This window comes from Panthera uncia, chromosome B1 (genome assembly GCF_023721935.1).
Source record: "Panthera uncia isolate 11264 chromosome B1, Puncia_PCG_1.0, whole genome shotgun sequence".
NCBI lineage: Eukaryota > Metazoa > Chordata > Mammalia > Carnivora > Felidae > Panthera > Panthera uncia.
Genome location: NC_064811.1, coordinates 39538341 through 39557471, shown reverse-complemented (window position 1 = coordinate 39557471; position 19131 = coordinate 39538341). Strand labels below are relative to the sequence as shown.

Sequence of the window (19131 nt, the reverse complement as noted above, 5' to 3'; positions counted from 1 at the left end):
CTTTCTTTCTTTCTTTCTTTCTTTCTTTCTTTCTTTCTTTCTTTCTTATTAATACAGTATTTATTTGTCTTCCTTCTGTCAAACCCTGAGCCAACCACTTTCCTCAGGCTGCCTGGGGAGGTATGGGAAAAAGAACATACAGGACAGGCGAGACATGGGAGAAAGACCCGTGGGACGTCGAGACGGTTCTGTCACCTGGTGAAGAGGATGAGAAAGGCCGCCATCAGGCAAAAGAGCCCCATGGCCTCCAAGAGAGCAAAGGCCAGAATGGCACAGGAGAAGAGCTGTTGCTTTGTTGGCCTAGCCAATGTTGAGGCTCCCAGACACAGTCCCAATTCCAGCCCCAGGGCCAGCCACCCCTACCATGGCAGTCCCAGCCCCACAGTGACCTTGGCTGCTGCGTCGGTGTCCCTTGAAATGGCACCGGTTTGGAAGCTGCAGCTAAAAATAAGCGAGGTCAGGGGACATGGGGCTGCCCAGCTGCTGAGGCTCTCATCTGTCCGTGTCTCCGGTGGTTTTAGTGCCACTGCAGACCGTGATCTGCTCAACAGCTGAGCGGTGCTCCTGACTAGGAAGGGGGTGGAGATGAGCTTTGCACAGACATAAATTTTCAGGGGGTGAGGGCCTGTGGCAGAAGATCTGCACCCAGTGCCGAGAAGACAGGTTGGGGCTCGTGAGGAAGACGAAAATTCTGGTTAGGCAAAAGGGAAGTCAGCGGCTGAATCAGAGAAATAAAAAGCCTTTTGCAACTCTCACTAAAAATCAGGTACATGTAAAAAGTTGTCAGTCCGAGAATAGGCACTTAACTAGCTAACCACAGGCCTACCTGATTTTCTGGGGGTTTCCTTTTTTTAATCTATAAATTCTAGTTTTGATGTGTTTGCAGCATTTGGAAAAATATAGAGAATAATATAACATGCTAGTGATCATTCAAGGAGTAAAGAGACCATTATAGACACTTCTTGGCCTCGACAATATTAAACGGTTTTAGTTTATATTAAAACATGAGGCCAGGGGCGCCTGGGTGGCTCAGTAGGTTAAGCGTCCGACTTCGGTTCAGGTCATGATCTCGCGGTCCGTGAGTTCGAGCCCTGCGTTGGGCTCTGTGCTGACAGCTCAGAGCCTGGAGCCCGTTTCAGATTCTGTGTCTCCCTCTCTCTCTGACCCTCCCCCATTCATGCTCTGTCTCTCTCTGTCTCAAAAATAAATAAACGTTAAAATATAAATTAAAAAAACAAACAAACATGAGACCATAGATGGTCATTGCTCACCTTGCTGGACCATCTTACGAAGGCTTGTAGACTAAGTACAGAGTTTGCTCTGGCCTGTGACCAAATTGTTCTCATCTTCGGTATTTAATAAGACCTCCTACTACATAGACACTCAAGGTCTTATCTTCCTTTATTTCAAGGACTTTCATAATCTATTCCTACGTCACCACTCTCATTGTTCACTGCTTCCTATTGTACCTGCTTATTCTGTTCTCAAATACAGCTTTTGTTTTCCCATTAGGACTGAATAAAGACAGGTGGGTGTTCTGGAAAGGTTATAATTTGATGCTCCTTCAAACTAATTTATTCATGTACCATCCACTCAACAAATATTTACTGAGTGGATATTATATGTCAACAACGGTTCTAGCCTCTTGAGATATAACTGAACAGAAAAGACAAAGATCCCTGTTTATATTCGAGTAGAGGAGACAGACATTAAAAAATAATAAAATCAGTCAATCACATAGTATGTTAGAAGGTGAGACATGCCATAAAAAAAAAAGAAAGAAAAGAAAAGAAAAAAATAAAGTGAGAAATACCCAAGTCAGGGAGTGCAGTTGGCAGCAATAATTAGTCAAGCTACTCTTCATTGGGAGGGTTAAGATTTTGAACAAAGACTTTAAGGATTGGGGACAGTTAAGAAGGTTGGATGTTAATTTCATTTTTTAAATTTTTTGAGAAGCCTCCATACTGTTTTCCACAACAGCTGCACGAATTCACATTCCCACCAACAGGGCATAAGCGGTCCCTTTTCTCAACATCCTCGCCAACACTTGTTATTTCTTGTCTTTTTTGATATTAACCATTCTGACAGGTGTGATATGATATGTCATTGTAGTTTTGATTTGCATTTCCATGGTGATTAGTGATGCTGAGCAACTTTCCATGTGTCTTTGGAAAAAAGCCTATCCATGTCCTCTGCCAATTTTTAAATTGGATTATGTGGGGGGGTTTTTTGATATTGAGTATATGAATTCTTAATATATTTTGGATATTAACCCCTTATCCAATATATTATTAACAAATAATCTTCTCTCAAAAGGTAGATCACCTTTTCATTTTGTTAATGGTTTCCTTTGCTGTGAAAAAACTTTTTAGTTTGATACAGTTCCAGTGATCTACTTTTTTTTCTTTTTTTGGTCATTTCCTTAGACCATATGACCCAGTAATTCCACTTCTGGGTACTTACCTGATAGAAAACAAAACCACTGATTTGAAAGGATATATGCACCCCTATGTTTACTGCAGCATTATTTACAATAGCCAATATATGGACGCAACCTAAGTGTCCATTGATAGGTGACTGGATAAAGAAGATGTGGTGTGTGTGTGTGTGTGTGTGTGTGTATTATATATATATATATATATATATATATATATATATATATATACATAATATATATATACAAAATGGAATATTGCTCAGCCATGAGAAAGAATGAAATCTTTGTGTTCACAATAACATGGGTGACCTAGAAGGTGGACCTAAGTGATATAAGTCAGACAGAAAAGACAAATACCATATGATTTCACTTACAGGTAGAATCTAAAAAACAGATGAACAAACAAAAACAGAAACAGACTCATAAATACAGAGAACAAACTACTAGTTGCCAGAAGGGAGGGAGATGGGGGGGGGGATGGGCAAAGCAGGTGAAGGGGATTAAGAGGTATAAACTTTCAGTTATAAAAGTAGTAAGTCACAGGGATGAAAAGTACACCATAGGGAATATAGTCAATAATATTGTACTACCTTTGTATGGTGACGGATGGTAACTACACTTATTGTGGTGAACATTACATAATGTGTGTCATTGTTGAATCACTATGTTGTATACCCGAAACTAATATAATATTTTATGTCAACTATACTTCAATTTTAAAATTATTTGAAAAAAGAATGTTGACACCTGGAGGGGAGAGTGGAACACAAGCATAGAAGCTACGGAGAGAGCAGGCCTGGTGCGCTTCAGAAACAGTGAGGAGGGCAATGTGGCTGGGTGACATGTGTAAAAGCATATTGGACAGAAGTGAGAGGCAATAAGGAGGCCAGATCTTGGAGGGTTTTATAGGCTAGTGTGAGAAATTTGGCTATCACTGTTGGTGAAATGGGGAGCCATTGTGGGGTTTGGAGACAAGGAGCAAAATGATCCAACTCAGGTTTTATTTTATTTATTAAAAATGTTTTTGGGGCGCCTGGGTGGCTCAGTCGGACAAGCGTCCAACTTCAGCTCAGGTCATGATCTCACGGTTTGTGAGTTCGAGCCCCGCGTCATGCTCTGTGCTGACAGCTCAGAGCCTGGAGCCTGCTTCGGATTCTGTGTCTCCCTCTCTCTCTGCCCCTCCCCTGCTCATGCTCTGTCTATCTCTGTCTCTCAAAAATGAATAAACATTAAAAAAATTTTTTTTTAATTTTTTAATGTTTACTTATTTTTGAGAGAGAAGGAGAGACAGCATGCAAGTGGGGAAGGGGCAAAGAAAGAGGGAGACACAGAATCCGAAGCAGGCTCCAGGCTCTGGGCTGTCAACACAGAGCCTGATGTGGGGCTCAAACTCACAAACCGTGAGATCATGACTTGAGTTGAAGTTGGATGCTTAACTGACTGAGCCACCCAAGTGCCCCCAACTCAGGTTTTAAATTAATTACTCTGGCTGCTATGCTGAGAAGAAACTATAGGGAGTTTTGGGTAGAGGCAGGAAGAAGTCAGAAGGCTGTTGATATAATCTAGATGAATGATGGTGGCTTAGTCCATGGTAGTAACAGAAGGGTGGGGGAAAGCAGTAAGATTCTGTGTGTGTGTGTGTGTGTGTGTGTGTGTGTCTGAGTGAGTTTTTAACCATCGTGAAATATACATAAGATAAAATTTACCAGTTTAACTGTAAGTGTACAGTCCAGTGGCATTAAGTGCATTTGAATTATCATACAACCATCCCTCCCCACTGTCCATCTCCAGCACATTTTCATCATCCCAAACTGAAACTCTTGGATACATGTTTAAGGCAGAGTCAGAATGCTTTCTGACAAATTGGACTGGGATGTGAGAGAAAGAGAAGAATCAAAGACAACTCCAAGATCATTGACCTGAGCAACTGGAAAAATGGAATTGCTATTGACGAGATGGAGAGAATGAGTGTAGCAAGTCTGGGGAGGAAGGAAGAGAAGGAGGTCAGATTTCCTTATGTGAATTGGAAGTGTCCACTAGGCATCCAAATGGAGAATTTGAGAATGCATTTGGGTATGCAAGTCTGGAATTCTCACTGGAACTGGGTGGAGGTATACATTTGGATGTCATCAGCAGATAGATGGTTTTTAAGACACAGAAAGGAATGAGACAATCAATCAAATGATTGGATGAGACCGAGAAAAGAAGAGATCAAATGCTTTGAGGTAGGCTATCCTTGGCCCCAGTCTAAGAGGTTGGAGAGGGAGAGAAGAAAACCGTGAAATAGAGAAGAAAGAAAAGCCAGAGAAGAGTATTGAATGCTGTGGAGAGGCCAAGTAAGAGGATATAGAATTAACCATGGGATACAGGGGTGTGCACCTGTATCCCATGACCCTAACAAGAGAAGGTTTGGGGAGGTGGTGGGGACAAACGCTTGGTTGGAATGGTTAAGAGAAAATGAGAGGAGAAGAATTGAAAGCAATAAGTGAAGACTACTCATGTCTAGATTATACTGTAAATGGGGAGCAAAGCTGGTCAAGGAAAGAAGATCAAGGGTAATTTCTTTTGTTTTTAATGGGGAAAATAATGGTATATTTGTATGCTAATGGCAGTGATCCAGTGGGGAGGGGAAACAGGTGATGCAGGTGAGGGAAGGAGCATTTTAAAAATTTTGAAAACGAATACCTCTACGTGGGACCACAGTTTTTGCCACTTTCTAAACCATACTCTGACCTATTCACTCATTTGTATAAGCTACATTTGACTTTTCATCTCTTGGCCTGGATAGATATAGACCTACATGGGGCTCTAAAACAACACTGGAATCAATTGGCAAGGATGTAAATTAGACCTAGTCCTGCCAGCAGACAGACAGATAGCCCCCACGTGCTAAAGTACCTTCTTTCTCAGGAGTGTTTTTGGCCATTTGTTCATGCAGACACTGCCAGGAAATTGACAGTCAGAAGCAGTTGAAATGCAAAATCCTATTAATACACAATATAATGCAGATTTGGGGGACTCACTAATTTATTTTATTATAGTGTCTAGAAGTGAACGTTGGAATGGTCCTTGGAAAATGGATGGTTTCTGGGTGCAGGCAAAGGAAGAGAGAAAGTTATTAAGTTGGGAGTGAGTGATAAAATAGCAGTGGGAGCAAAGATGAGTTTTTGCCTGGTCTTGGACTGGAACTATGTCACCATGGTGAAATGAAATGGTTACCACTGGACCACAAAGTGTCAGGAGCCCAAAGACCGAGTAATGGTAATGTCCAAATCAGAGAAAGGCAAACAACTAATGCATGAATCTAGGTTTGGAAGGTCAAATTCTGTGAAAGGAAAGGGGGCTAATATATACCTATTACTGTATTGAATATCCTTATTCTTATCCACCTTATTACCCTGGAAGGATGATCTCTAGGGATTAAATATGGTGGCCAGCCTTTATGATGGCTCAGGGAGCCCAACTTCTTGGTATTCATTCTTCACCTTGCACTTTATCCTGGAAACGTATTCTGTAGAGGTTGGATCAATATGCTTCCAAGCCCCAGTTTCTGGTTGGATTACACTAATGGAAGGAAGTTGTGGTGAGGTTGCTTTGAGCTGGATATGTCCCTCAACAGCAGATCATTGCCCCAGTCAAAGAGGTCTCTGTTGTACTTAAATCTCTCTCACTTTTCCTGGTCCTTTTGCACCTAGGGTTGGTGACAGTTCCAGTACTGTTGGACCCAGTTTCCTGTACATCCTTTATAGTTCCCTTACTCCCATCCACACCTTTGTAATTAGTGACTTTGTGAATGAACACTACTAAAATTATTCTAATTTAAATATCTTATGTTTCATATTGGAACCCTAATACAGTAATAGATATGAGAAGTGGCTCCAGGAAAGAGTCAAAATTGGATCTGAGATTTATTTGGTCATATATTTAGAGGTCCAAGGATAGCCTTATAGCTGGGGGAAATAAGTCAATTATCAGTTACTTGAATTATCATTGGCAGTAGCCTGGAATGCAGTGCAAAATGCTAGCTATATGGAGCTTCTGTAAAGTCTCAGGATGAAAATCAGCAATCCCCCAGGGGTTTGGAGCAATGCCTTGACACTGTGCTGATTTTTAATTTGAAAATAGCTGCTGACTAGGGGCGCCTGGGTGGCTCAGTCGATTAAGCTTCTGACTTCAGCTCTGGTCATGATCTCGTGGTCTGTGGGTTCAAGCCCCATGTCGGGCTCTGTGCTGACAGCTCAAAGCCTGGAGCCTACTTCAGATTCTGTGTCTCCCTCTTTCTCTGCACCTTCCCCCTTGCACTCTGTCTCTCTTTCTCTCAAAAATAAATAAACATAAAAATTTTTTTTAAAAAAGAAAGAAAATAGCTGCTGGCTTGCTCCTGGTGAAGACTGAACAGTCAACCATGGATCATGAGATATTTAGGTGATTCAAACTGCCTATCATGAGCTTAGTGTCATCTGATTCATTGAACCATAAAGTTAGGCATGAATAGCCTCACATTCCATCATAATATGGAAGTGATATATTTGCAAGTCGGCCCCAGTAGATCCAGAAGGCTCAAGATAGCTTCATGACTTATATTTACATAGTACCTGTTCTTTCTGCTTCTCCTTCAATCACATGAGAGGCCCCTAGAGGAGGTAGTCATCAAGACTTACTTCTAGATAGATCTGCATCCTAAGCATATATGAAAGGGGAAATAAACAGCCGTTGTGCTATAGCCACGTTCAGAGGACTCCTGAAAGATAGTGCTGAAATACAATCCTCCGAGCACTTCAAAAAGTACATCCATTTGTTTACTTCATTAGGAAGAGATAGTATGAGACACTGATCTGCAATAACTAATGGGCAATGGCAGAAAACTAGTCAGGAACATGGAAAGAACAAGGTCAGGAGATTTGTGACAAGATCTGGGGGAGAGGATTATGGCTGAAACTCTTGGAATGAGGACAGAATGGAAAGATAAAATCAGAGGTCCAGAAAATGATCCATGTCTAACATACTCTGCTGCCTTTTGTCAGTTTTGTTTGCATTAGCTCAGTGGTGCTCTGCATAATCTTAAGCGTCATGTCCCATGATTCAGAAGCAGCTGGCTTATGGGACAGAGGAATGGCCTACTAAAGGGCCAGTTACTCTGACATCTGGAAGATAACATCTTACAATGTTGGAGTGGTATCCTATAGGGTGCAATAAATGTCTTAAATCACAACAAATGTGTAGCCAGGATGCATGAGTCAGGGAAGTAAGGAGGGGGGTATGAGTGGCCCTTTTCGCCATTTCACCTAATAACCCACTGGAATATTGTTCTCTTTATCTGTGATCTTGAGTTGGTGGGTTTGGAGATTTCAGTGCCCAAGAGAAGCATCTCTTTCTTAGGGAACCCTGAAAGTTGAGACTGCCCTCTGGCACTTTGGGATTCCTCGTGTCACGGAATTGATAGGCATAGAAAGGGGTCAATGTAGCTGAGATGAATATCCTGACTACCAGGAAGAAATTGGGTTGGTGCTTCACAGAGAAGACAAAGAGGACTTCAAAACTCAAGGAATTTACTAGTGTCATTTCCCAATATTCATAGTATTCCTGGTCATTGGAGAATTATAACAGCCCATAAAGACAAGACCAACTAAGGACCCAAGTCCCACAGGAATGAACATTTGGGTTATTCCATCAGATAAAGTACCTATTTCAGCCAAAGTGTTGACTGAGGCAAAGGGAAACATGGAATGGATGGTGATAGGGGGTATCTACGATCAACTTAGGACAGCACAACCATAGATGTGGGAATTGTAGCAGCTGTGTTTTATGTTACTCTTCTTCTCTCCTTATTTTGTTCCCTACCTCACTTAAAGAGTCCTGATGGTTGAGGCACCTGGGTAGCTCAGTTGGTTAAGTGTCCAACTTTAGCTCAGGTCATGATCTCATGGTTTATGGGTTTGAGCCCCCTGTTGGGCTCTGTGCTGACAGCTCGGAGCTTGGAGCCTTCTTCAGACACTGTGTCTCCCTCTCTCTGCCCCTCCCCCACCCATGTTCTCTGTCTCTCTCTCAAAAATAAACATTAAAAAAAATTGGAAAAAAAAAAAAAAGAATCCTAATGGTTAGCGTGCTAAGTTTCGGGTGGAAATATGACCGCGCTGACATCACCTGGAGATAACATGATGACTTATGGGACCCCATTGCATCCCCTGTTCTGGGGGCACAGAGCAGATGCTGGGGGGTAGACTATACTGGGTGTCTTCTATTTGTACCCCTTGTCTATTTTCCCAGGATGATGGCTACTTTAATCTTCTCAACAACCCTATAGTAATAATAGATCTTCTCGATTACCCTCTTCCTATATACCTGGCATTGTTCCAGGTGCTTTCCATGAATTGATTCAATTCAATCAATTCAATTAATGGATTCAATTAATCCTCACAGTAGGTTTTTCATGCTGAGTATTCTTGCAGATGAGGAAACTTAAGCAAAGAACGGTTCAGTAACTTCCCCAAACCCACAGTTAGAGATTAACCTCTGCCTTGTAAGCTTTCTCAAAGGGGTTAGGTATGATTATCTTGGTTTTGCAGACAGGAAAGCAAAGACTTAGAAGAGTAAACAAAGGGACTCATCCCAGATATAATCAGCCCCACAGTGAGGGTTCAAACCCAGGTCTGTCTAACCTCAAAACTCATGTCTAACATATTCTGCTCTTTAATACTTCATTTTAAGGTGTCAATGTGAGAAGGAGATGACTGGGAAATTTAGGTTCCATGGACATAAGATATTAAATAATAAACTATTAAAAACTATTTTTAAAAGAAATGTGATGGATCTGATTGAAAAATCCCTGCTAATATTTTCTAGGAGAACACTGCTTTTTGAATCATTCTTTTTTTACACTTATTAGCTGTCATTAGCCTGATCAAGTAGAATACAGTGGTCACTTATCATTCACAGACTGAGGAAATGCATAAACCAGAACGGGGAGAAGAGCCTGAGAAGGGAAACCACACTGGCCAGGGTGCCAGTAACTTCTTTTTTGCTTTAGTGACAGTTTCTCACCCTTCCACTAGTAAAGGAGGGCATAGTCAAGACTTAGCACATGCATTATAATAATTCATATCCTTCCTGCCCTTGGGAATTTCCTCCACCTGATTCATCTATTCAATATCATGGACTAAGGGCTGTCTCACAATGATCTGCTTTTCAGATAATACCATCCAGTCGATTTTCTGTTGCTGTTGCTGCTGTTCCGTGCAGAAGCGGTAAGTCTACTTCTGGGAGCAACTTCTTGGAAATTAACTCATTCTGTTTCTTTATTGTCTATTAAGTCTCCTTGTCTCTTTGTATCTGCTGTTCCCTTTGCCTGGGAAACCCCTCTCCCATTTCCTCCCCGTTGAGTGCCCGCTGATGTAAAGGAACAACTCCAATTTTGGGTCTTCCATGATCCGTCCTGGATCCCTTTGACTTTAGTGGCTCCTTCCCTTGCGTTCCCACAGCATGCCTTGGTTCCATACTGAATATTTATTTCGTGTATGCTGTTTACATACCTGTGTTCTACTCTGTAATTTTTACACATTAAGGACAAGAATCTTGTCTTATTTATTTGACTATCTCCCCAAAATGATCAGGGTGTCTTATGCTTTGATGCTTTTATTCTATTGTATAGAATAAACCTAAGGTAGGTTAATAATAGTAATAGCTAGCATTTAATGGGAGGTCCTCTATGTCAGACTGTGCTAAGAGGTTTGCATTTATTAGCTCAAGTAACTCTCCAAAACACCTATAGTTTTTACAATCTCCGTTTTACAGATGAGGGAATTGAGGCTTAGAGAGATTCTGTTGGTTCCCCAAGGCCACACTATGAAATGGTAAAGCTGGGATCCAAACTCCTGTTCTTAATCATAGCACCGTGTCTGTTTAGAACAATGCATACCATCAAATGAGGTAATGCGTGTAAAATGATAAACACTGTGCCTGATGCGGAGTAAGTTTTTCATTATCACGATTGTCTTCTTATGTCCTTAATATGCACCAGACTCTGCTTTCTTCAGTTTTATTCTATAGCAACTCTTTTTGCTTTTAGCGTCTCTAGCTCAATAAGGAAAATGAGGTTCTGAGAGGTAGTCACTCGCCCATGGAAATGGAGCTGGGAAGTCTTCTAAGTAAGAAAAAAGTTGCAAAAAGACCTGGAGTTTCCTACTAATTTTGAGAAAAATCTAGTGAATATCACCTGAATGCAAACAATCATTTGTAACTTGGTTGTTTTTCAATCTCAGACAAGTAAGAACACAAATAAGCCTAAGCAAAGATGAAGAATTTTCAGAAAGATACACTCCGCGTCGCAGGCTGTGGTTCAGCGAATTGCCAAGTAAGAAGCGAGTGAGTATCATCTTGCTGAGGGAGAAGGAAGAGAGGAAGCTTGCGTTTCAGGGTCCATGGTCCTCAAGACACTGTTTGCTGCCATGCCCAGAATCTAGTATAGTGCTCAGCACGTAACAAGTGCTTCATGAGTGAATGTCTTAGAAGAAAGCCAAAGGAAAAAAGACCAGTTAAAATAGCCTACGCAGCTATGTTTCTGCAGAGCTTGAAACTGGACGGTGAATGGGGAAAAACATGTTCTGGCTACTGCCGTTTGTGAACCCAGGATTAATTTTTCGTTCGGTGTTGGGGGAAATAGCGTTCTTAAGCAGTGTGATAAATCCAAACACAAGGTTATAGCATGTGAAACGGAAGGGCTGTTTTTCTTTTTTTCAAGAGAGAAAAACCCATAAACAAAGTGGAACTATTGGGGTGGAATTCAAATTTTAAGAATTGTGGCTTAAAAAATGTCCAGGGGTGCCTGGCTGGTTCGGTCCACAGGGCACACGACTCTTGATTTCAGGGTCGTGAATTCGAGCCCCATGTTGAGCATAGAGCTAATTTTTTAAAAAAGAAAAATATCCAATGCAATCCTGGCAAGAGAACTTATGATCTTGAAAATTTACAAAAGGGTGAGTGTGTTGCCGGATTTAAAGGTTGTCTTATAATCATTTCCTATGTTTACCCCACCCTGGTTTTTGCTTTGATGCAACCGGATGGGAGAATTGGGGCAGCACACAAAAGTATTATAGCCCTATTCTTTTTTAGTACACATGACTAAAACAAGAGTACAACAAATCACTCCTTGGTTTTTGCAGGCCAACAGAGGCCACATGCAACCATCAAAACGCAAGCCACTGCCTCCCCTCCCACCCTCTGAGGTTACTGAAGAGAAGATCCAAGTAAAAGCCCTGTATGATTTTGTGCCCAGAGAGCCATGTGATTTAGCCTTAAAGAGAGCAGAGGAGTACGTGATATTGGAGAAGTATAATCCTCACTGGTGGAAGGCAAGAGACCGCTTGGGGTAAGACTGATACCATGGTCCTTACCAAATTCTTCTTTTATCCTCTGAAGACTCCTGAAACATAAAAACTGTTTTGTGGCTCATTTTCTTTAGGTTTATTTCCTTCTGCATGAAGTAGAACATGTCCCCACACCTCTTATCTGTATGAGAGAGCATTACAGCACTGGGATTTCAGGCAGAGTCACAGCACTTCATACGCCTGGCTTCACATCCCGACGCTGTCACTTACTATCGTGTGTCCTTTGGCAATCACTTACCCTCTCTGAGTTTTCCTACCTTCCTTCCTTCCTTCCTTCCTTCCTTCCTTCCTTCCTTCCTTCCTTTTTTTTTAAGTTAAGGTATCACTGACATATAACATTATATTAGTCTCAGGTGTACAGCATAATAATTCAACATTTATTTGTGGAATGATCACAATATGTGTAGTTAACATCTGTCACCATGCATAGTTACAAATTTTTTTTTCTGGTGATGAGAACTTTTAAGATTTACTCTCTTAGCGACTTTCAAATATGCAATATAGTATTATTAACTATAGTCACTATGTGGTTTAATACATCCCTATGGCTTATTTATCTTATAACTGAAACTTTGTATCTTTTGACCCCCTTCACCTACTTCACCCACCTGCCTCTGGCAACCACCAATCTGTTCTCTGTATCTATGAGGTTTTTTTTTAACTAAATTTTTTTTTAGATTCCACATATAAGTGAGACTATACAGTATTTGCCTTTTTCCATCTGATTTATTCTACTTAGCATAATGCTCTTGAGGTCCATCATGTTGTTGCAAATAGCAAGATTTTCTCCTATTTTATGACTGAATAATATTTTCTTTTATCCATTCATCCGTCATTGGACACTTAGGTTGTTTCCATATCTTGACTATGATACATAATGCTGCAGTGAACATGGGGGGTTCATAGATTGTTCAGGCCTGACTGGAGTCTGAGGTACACAATTCTGAGGGGTATCTGGGCTGCCTGGGAGAGAGTGCTGGCTTTGAATTCTATTCTTTGTCATGATTTGGAGACCATAAGTATATAAGTATTAGAAATATCTATATTATATACCTCTGCTCTGATTGTGTTTTCCTGATGATTTGGCTCTTACCAGTTTTTAGTTTAGACTCAACATGTGATGGAGACTTTTCAGTGGGAAAAAAGGTATGAGTAGGTTCAGGACAGTGTAATTAGCCCTCCAGCAGGTGGACATTGGCATGACTCACTCATATGTGGATCTTGAGAAACTTAACAGAAGACCATGGGGGAGGGGAGGGGGGAAAAATTACAGAGAGGGAGGGAGGCAAACCATAAGAGACTCTTAAGGACTGAAAGCAAACTAAGGGTAGATGGGGGTGGGGGAGAGGAGAAAGTGGGTGATGGGCAGGGAGGAGGGCACTCGTTGGGATGAGCACTGGGTGTTGTATGGAAACCAATGTGACAATGAATTATATTAAAAAAATAAATAAAAATAAAAATGAACTAATTAATTTCAAACTTAATAAGTGAATATTGTTTTTTATAATACGCATCCATGATAAATAATGGCAAATTCCTGCTTTGCCACACCTCCAAACCCAAGCACCATTATTAACTCAGTGAGTGCCCTTCCAGATGATTTCAATGCACTTTCATGCACATATTGAAACATATGTTATTGTTTGCAGACTCAGTTTACCTAATTCCTTACCCTGCTTTATGCGTTGTTCCACGCATTGCTTGTGTTTCCCAATAATGTCACGGAGATCTTTTTGTAATTTTATAATTTCACATTTTTTTGGTGAAGGTGTAGAAAAAGAGAAACCCGTGCCCTCCTGATGGGTGTGTACATGGGTATATTTTCTTGCAACAGCAGTTTGCTGTATCTACTGGGAGATGCACGTACTTGGTGACTCAGCAGTTTCCCTGCTTGGTATCTGTCTTAGACAAATACTTTTACGGGTGCACAAGAAGTCATGTGTATGTGTTTCTGTACAGCATTGTTGTGATACAGACGTGGCTAAACTGGAATATCCATTCTATCTATTCTGCAGCAATTAAAAAGAATTAAGTTGATATCTTTGTAATTGCTGTGTTTTAAATCGAGTCATATGACATCCCAGTGGTCGCGTGAGTGCCGCTTTTCCTCTTTGAAGAATTTTTGTGTCATAAAACACCTGACTACTTACATTGTAAGTCAGAATTCTAGTATTTATCATACAGAGACTTTGGTTGAATGTGGAAATGAAAACCCCTTTTTTTTTCTGTTAGCAATTTAATCAGTAAAACAAGTTTGATTTCCCCCTGTGTCCTTGAGGTTTTGAAAGGATTGTCGTCACATAATGCCACACACGTGCCAAGCATTTTGATGGTTGCCTTGTCTTTTGTTGTAGGAATGAAGGCTTAATCCCAAGCAACTATGTGACTGAAAACAAACCAACCAATTTAGAAATATATGAGTAAGTCTCCTCCAAAATGTGCGCTATGGTTAATCTACGAAAATCAGGTACATTTGGGCAGTTTACGAGCATCGATGCTGATTTTGGTCTACAAAAGTTAAAGAACACATCTGGCTGCTTTTAGCTTGAGAGATCTTTGATGCTTTTTTTTTTTTTTTTTTTTAGCTTTTTTTCATGTTTATTCATTTTTTGAGAGAGACAGAGTGTGAGTGGGGGGAGGGGCAGAGAGACTGAGACACAGAATCCAAAGCAGGCTCCAAGCTCTGAGCTGTCAGCACAGAGCCGGATGCAACTGCGAGATCATGACCTGAGCTGAAGTCGGTCACTTAACGGATTGAGCCACCCAATTGTCCGATGTTCGATCCTTTTAATGGTTGATTCAGAAACTTATTTTGCCTAAATTTCTTTTTCAGTTTTGTTTTGTATGACCACTTTTTTTGGTTTGTTTTAACAGTGACAGCATGGAAAGCAAGCACTCATCTTGTTCTTATTATATGTCCTAAATGGAAAAATAATGATCTCAAAAATGACGTTAATTGTTTAATGAGTGGTGAATTGAACCTAACTTGGAGACACATAACTACATTTTGGCTCATGTTGGGAAACATTTTAGAAATAGCTGAAGACGAGAAGTAGGCTAATGCTGTAGTTTGGGGGGAAGCTTGTGGCGTGTTCGCTAGGGTTCTGCTTAGAAATCTATTTTTGTTGCAATGATAGATTTGGAAGATGGAGATCTTAGGAATCACTTTTCTAGCCCCTCATTCTGCAGATCAGAAACTGAGGTTGCAAAAGGAATTTACAGGTAGAGAGTGGTGGGCTTAGGAGTAGTGTTGGTCTTTTATAAATTCAGGTTTGCATTTTACCCTTGACTGCCCTCCCCACAACCGAGATACTCGATTTATAATTAGCACATGCTTCCAGCAGGTGGCGGTAGGGGTTGTGAGTTGAGACATCGAGGCTGGTGCTTCTCCAAGAATGGGGCAGCAAATATAAATTGAACGACAGCCCCCGCCCCAGCTCCTAGGGTGTCTGCCTTGCTACTAATGTAAACCCACCTGGAGGCCAGACCCAGCATCTCTCTCGCCCCTAAAGCAAATCCAACTCTAAAAACATTGGTGAACAACGTAGACTTCATTAGAGGGAGAAAGGGATGACTAAAGGACACATGACTCATCCACGTGACTTGACCAGGCCTCTCTATTAGCTACTTCTATTCTCTCTCGCAAGTCAGCCACCTTACTGCCATCACAGATCTCTCTTCTCCGTCCTTCACTCAGCTTGTCACGCCCCCTCTCTTGACCTGAGTCATGTAGCTCTGTGCGGAAATTCTAGTCTCCACTCGGTAGGACAGAGCCCTCAGGTGGCGGAACACCTGTCCTAGGAAAACAGTTCCACAGCTGTCTACTGTCAGTCCAGCCTACCCCTCAGGGGGCAGCGTCCCCACACATTAGGTCTCTTGAAAGGCCAGGTCAGGGGAAGTTCTGTTTGTAAATCTCCTGTCAAGAAAAATTAGAAAAAATAAGATTTTCTTTCCATATTGTAAACTCAGTTCAGACCTTCCAAGAGATTAAAGGAGTTATGTGTGGAGGTACTTAACACAGTGATGGATAGTTAGTGAATGGACACTCGGTAACCAACAATGTGACTTTCCTTCCTTTTATGATTAACAAATGTGCTTGCTGCTTCCTTAGTTTACACAAGGCTTGGAGTCTGCAGCTTGTTTATACTATAGATATTGGGTAATTTGAATTAAACCACTCTGAACTTAGAATAGTCATCTCATTTTCTTGGCTTTGATTCATGTGTCTTTAAAAGTCTTGTTCTTTAATTACTCCAATTGTGAGAAAATTAATTTTATTTGTTTCTTTTTAAAGGAGTTTATTAAAATGTAAATATAATAATTATCAATATAAGTCATTAAAATATATCAACTCCTTACTAAGGGTCAAGCACTGTTCTAATAACTGTGTAGAAATTACTGCTTTTGTTTGAAATAATGTAGTGTGGGTTGAGAAATTGGAGAAATCTATGGGGCACCTGGGTGGCTCAGTCTGTTGAGTGTCCAACTTCAGCTCAGGTCATGATCTCACGGTTCGTGGGTTTGAGTCTGGTGTTGGGCTGGGCTCTGTGCAGACAGCTCAGAGCCTGGAGCCTGCTTCAGAGTTTGTGTCTCCCTCTCTCTCTGCCCCTCCCCTGCTTGCTTGCAAAAATGAATAAATGTTAAAAGAAATTAAATTGGGGAAATTCCGGCTCAAATACTGACATCACCACTGACTAGTGCTTGGCCTCTGGGCAAAGTTTCTGAACATCTATAAACCTCTACATGATATGAAAACTGGGGACCATAATGCCTATCTCATACAGGAGTAGTAAATATTTGAAACATTCTAGAACTGTGAAGCCGACAGGAAGTGAATTTTCAGGTTGCCGGCTATCACAGATGTACTACATTTCGTAGTCACTTTAGGCCCTGAATCACTTCACCCTATTCAATCTTTCCTGATTGTACACTTCTCATGTACCAGATGTTAGCTGTTCTAGGCCCATGGAAGACGGAGAAGCAGTCCGTGTGTTCACAGAACTTACAGCTTTGTGGGGGAGATAGACATTAACCAATCTTAGATTCACAAATAAGTATAAAATTTTAAATTGTGGTCTTAGTAAGGAACAGTATGCACACTGGGAGAAATCAGTGGTAAAGGGGATATAATTTAGATGAGAGTGTGGGATTGGGAAAACCTTATAAGGAAGTGGCTTGAGGTCCAAAGGTAGTAGGAGGTACTTAGGGGTGGCGGGGAGAAGGAATGCTCATGTTAGTGTGGGTTTTTGACATCTCAGGAATCTTTATACTTTGAAATATTGATGGCTGCTTTGGTTTTAACTTAATATCCAAATTATCAACATTACAATGTGAAAACCTGGTTTTCAGTAAGCCCTCAAATTTAACTTGCAGGTCTTGATATACTGTTTACAGATCTAAAACAATAAGAACAATCACTTTAATTCAAACTCAACACACAGTGTCCTTAAACAATCAGCCCTTTTATAAGTTCAGTTAATGAAATTTCCCAAAAGATTTCACTTGCATTAATAGACTAAATAAATTCAATTTTCTGATTAAATATTTTACATGCCAGACAGGGCAAATTTGCAATTTTTAATAGCCCTTTGTAAGTCCATATACGACCCTGGAAATCTAATAAATTAAACTTAAATGTGGTAAGCCAAGTTCTCTTAACCATACAAACATCGTTTAAAAAGTCAAATTCCCATAAATTTCAAATTGTAAGTTTAAAATTAATTATGCTTTTAAAACTAGAGGCAAAAACCTAATAATGTCAGATTCTCTTAAAATTATACTTTAAATTTTTTTAATGTTTATTTATTTACTTTGAGAGAGAGGCAGAGTCGTGTGTGTGTATGTGCGAGTGGGGGAGGTGCAGACAGACAGAGGGAGAGAGAGAATTCCAAGCAGGCTTCGGGCTATCAGTGTGGAGCCTGACAAAGTGGGGCTCGAACTCATGAACTGTGAGATCATGACCTGGGCTGAAATCAAGTGTTGGATGCTTAACCAATTGAGCCACCCCAGGTACCCCTTAAAATTATAGGTACTTTAAATATCAAACATATTGCTTATCCTGAATTTTACAGAAGTATGAGTCTGATTTATCTCATTATCTCTAACCTGAATGCTTACTCTCCTCAGGGTTAAAAAATCACTAAGAGAAGCAGGTTTCCCTTCTTAGGTCTAACAGGGTTTCTAGGTTGAAAACTCAAGACTACAACACTGTTACTTGAATCAGAGATTGGAATGGGGTACACGAGGCTTACATGTATACAAGATGTTTGTAATCAGCAACAGTTGGACATGCTGGATGGCTTTTATTTTTTTATTTTTGGATGGGTTTTGTATGTTGGTAGAAGCCCCACCCCAAGCTCTCTGTCCACATCATTCAGTATGAGTTTTACAATCAGTGTCGTCTTGGTATATGAGTTGCAAACTTACCTGTTAAAAACACTCCACAAAACTCTTGTTTCACTGTCTGATTTAACCAGATGAAATTCTGAAATACCATGCCCCTGCTTCTCCTATGTCACATCCATCTAATCTCTTTTCTGACAGATAAAATTCTGCATTATTTTAAAGGATCTTAAATTCATCATATACTTCTATCTGGCTCTTCTATTACTACTTCGAAGTCATTCTTTTTTTTTTTAATTAAAATTTAATGTTTTATTTTATTATTGAGAGAGAGACAGAGCGTGAGTAGGGGAGGGACAGAGAGAGAGGGAGACACAGAATCTGAAGCAGGCTCCAGGCTCTGAGCTGTCAGCACAGAGCCCGACGCAGGGCTGAAACTCACAAACCACAAGATCATGACCTGAGCTGAAGTTGTACCCTCAATGGACCAAACCACCCAGGCGCCCTGAAGTCATTCTAATGACATCCACACATGGATGGATTTTTAATTTATATTTAAGCAAAATTAATATATTTGCTTATATTTCTCACTATAATAAATAAGTATGAAACAACAAAATTAACACCAATGTGATAGCATGTGAGAAACATTTAGAAAAAAATAATTTCTATAAAATTTTCCCTTTTGGAGTGTCATTACACAGTCTTGGCTTTTCATAGCCTCAATGTATTTTAGTGAGCGATAATCATTATTTTCCGTTTAGCACCCAAATTTCATGAATTAGCAAGTGGGAGCACCTTTAAACCAGTCCCCTGTGTCTTTAACTCTGTCTCATTTATTTTGAGAGAATTTCTTCTTTCTACAAAAAGAGGGCTCAGACTCATCCTGAAATTCCCTCCCCTAATATGAATATTCATTGAAAAGTACTGATATTCACCGTTTAACATCACAATTACCTTTTGTTCCCA

At 40.4% G+C, this 19131-nt stretch overlaps 1 protein-coding gene and 1 pseudogene across 2 annotated transcripts in view; one reads left to right on the top strand and one right to left on the bottom strand.

Annotated features, from left to right (window-relative positions):
• Positions 1 to 19131, top strand: part of TXK (TXK tyrosine kinase) — a 61838-nt gene that overhangs the window by 9843 nt on the left and 32864 nt on the right. Inside the window, exons 2-5 of one of the 2 annotated variants that reach the window (XM_049632016.1) lie at positions 9627 to 9681; positions 10696 to 10798; positions 11596 to 11801; positions 14175 to 14240. In XM_049632016.1, the coding sequence (XP_049487973.1) occupies positions 9627 to 9681; positions 10696 to 10798; positions 11596 to 11801; positions 14175 to 14240 (430 nt within the window). Of the gene's footprint in view, positions 1 to 3796; positions 9682 to 10695; positions 10799 to 11595; positions 11802 to 14174; positions 14241 to 19131 lie in introns of those variants that run through there. The other variant, XM_049632017.1, reaches the window with a different exon arrangement.
• On the bottom strand, positions 40 to 1284 carry LOC125923517 (ATP synthase F(0) complex subunit C2, mitochondrial-like; annotated as a pseudogene).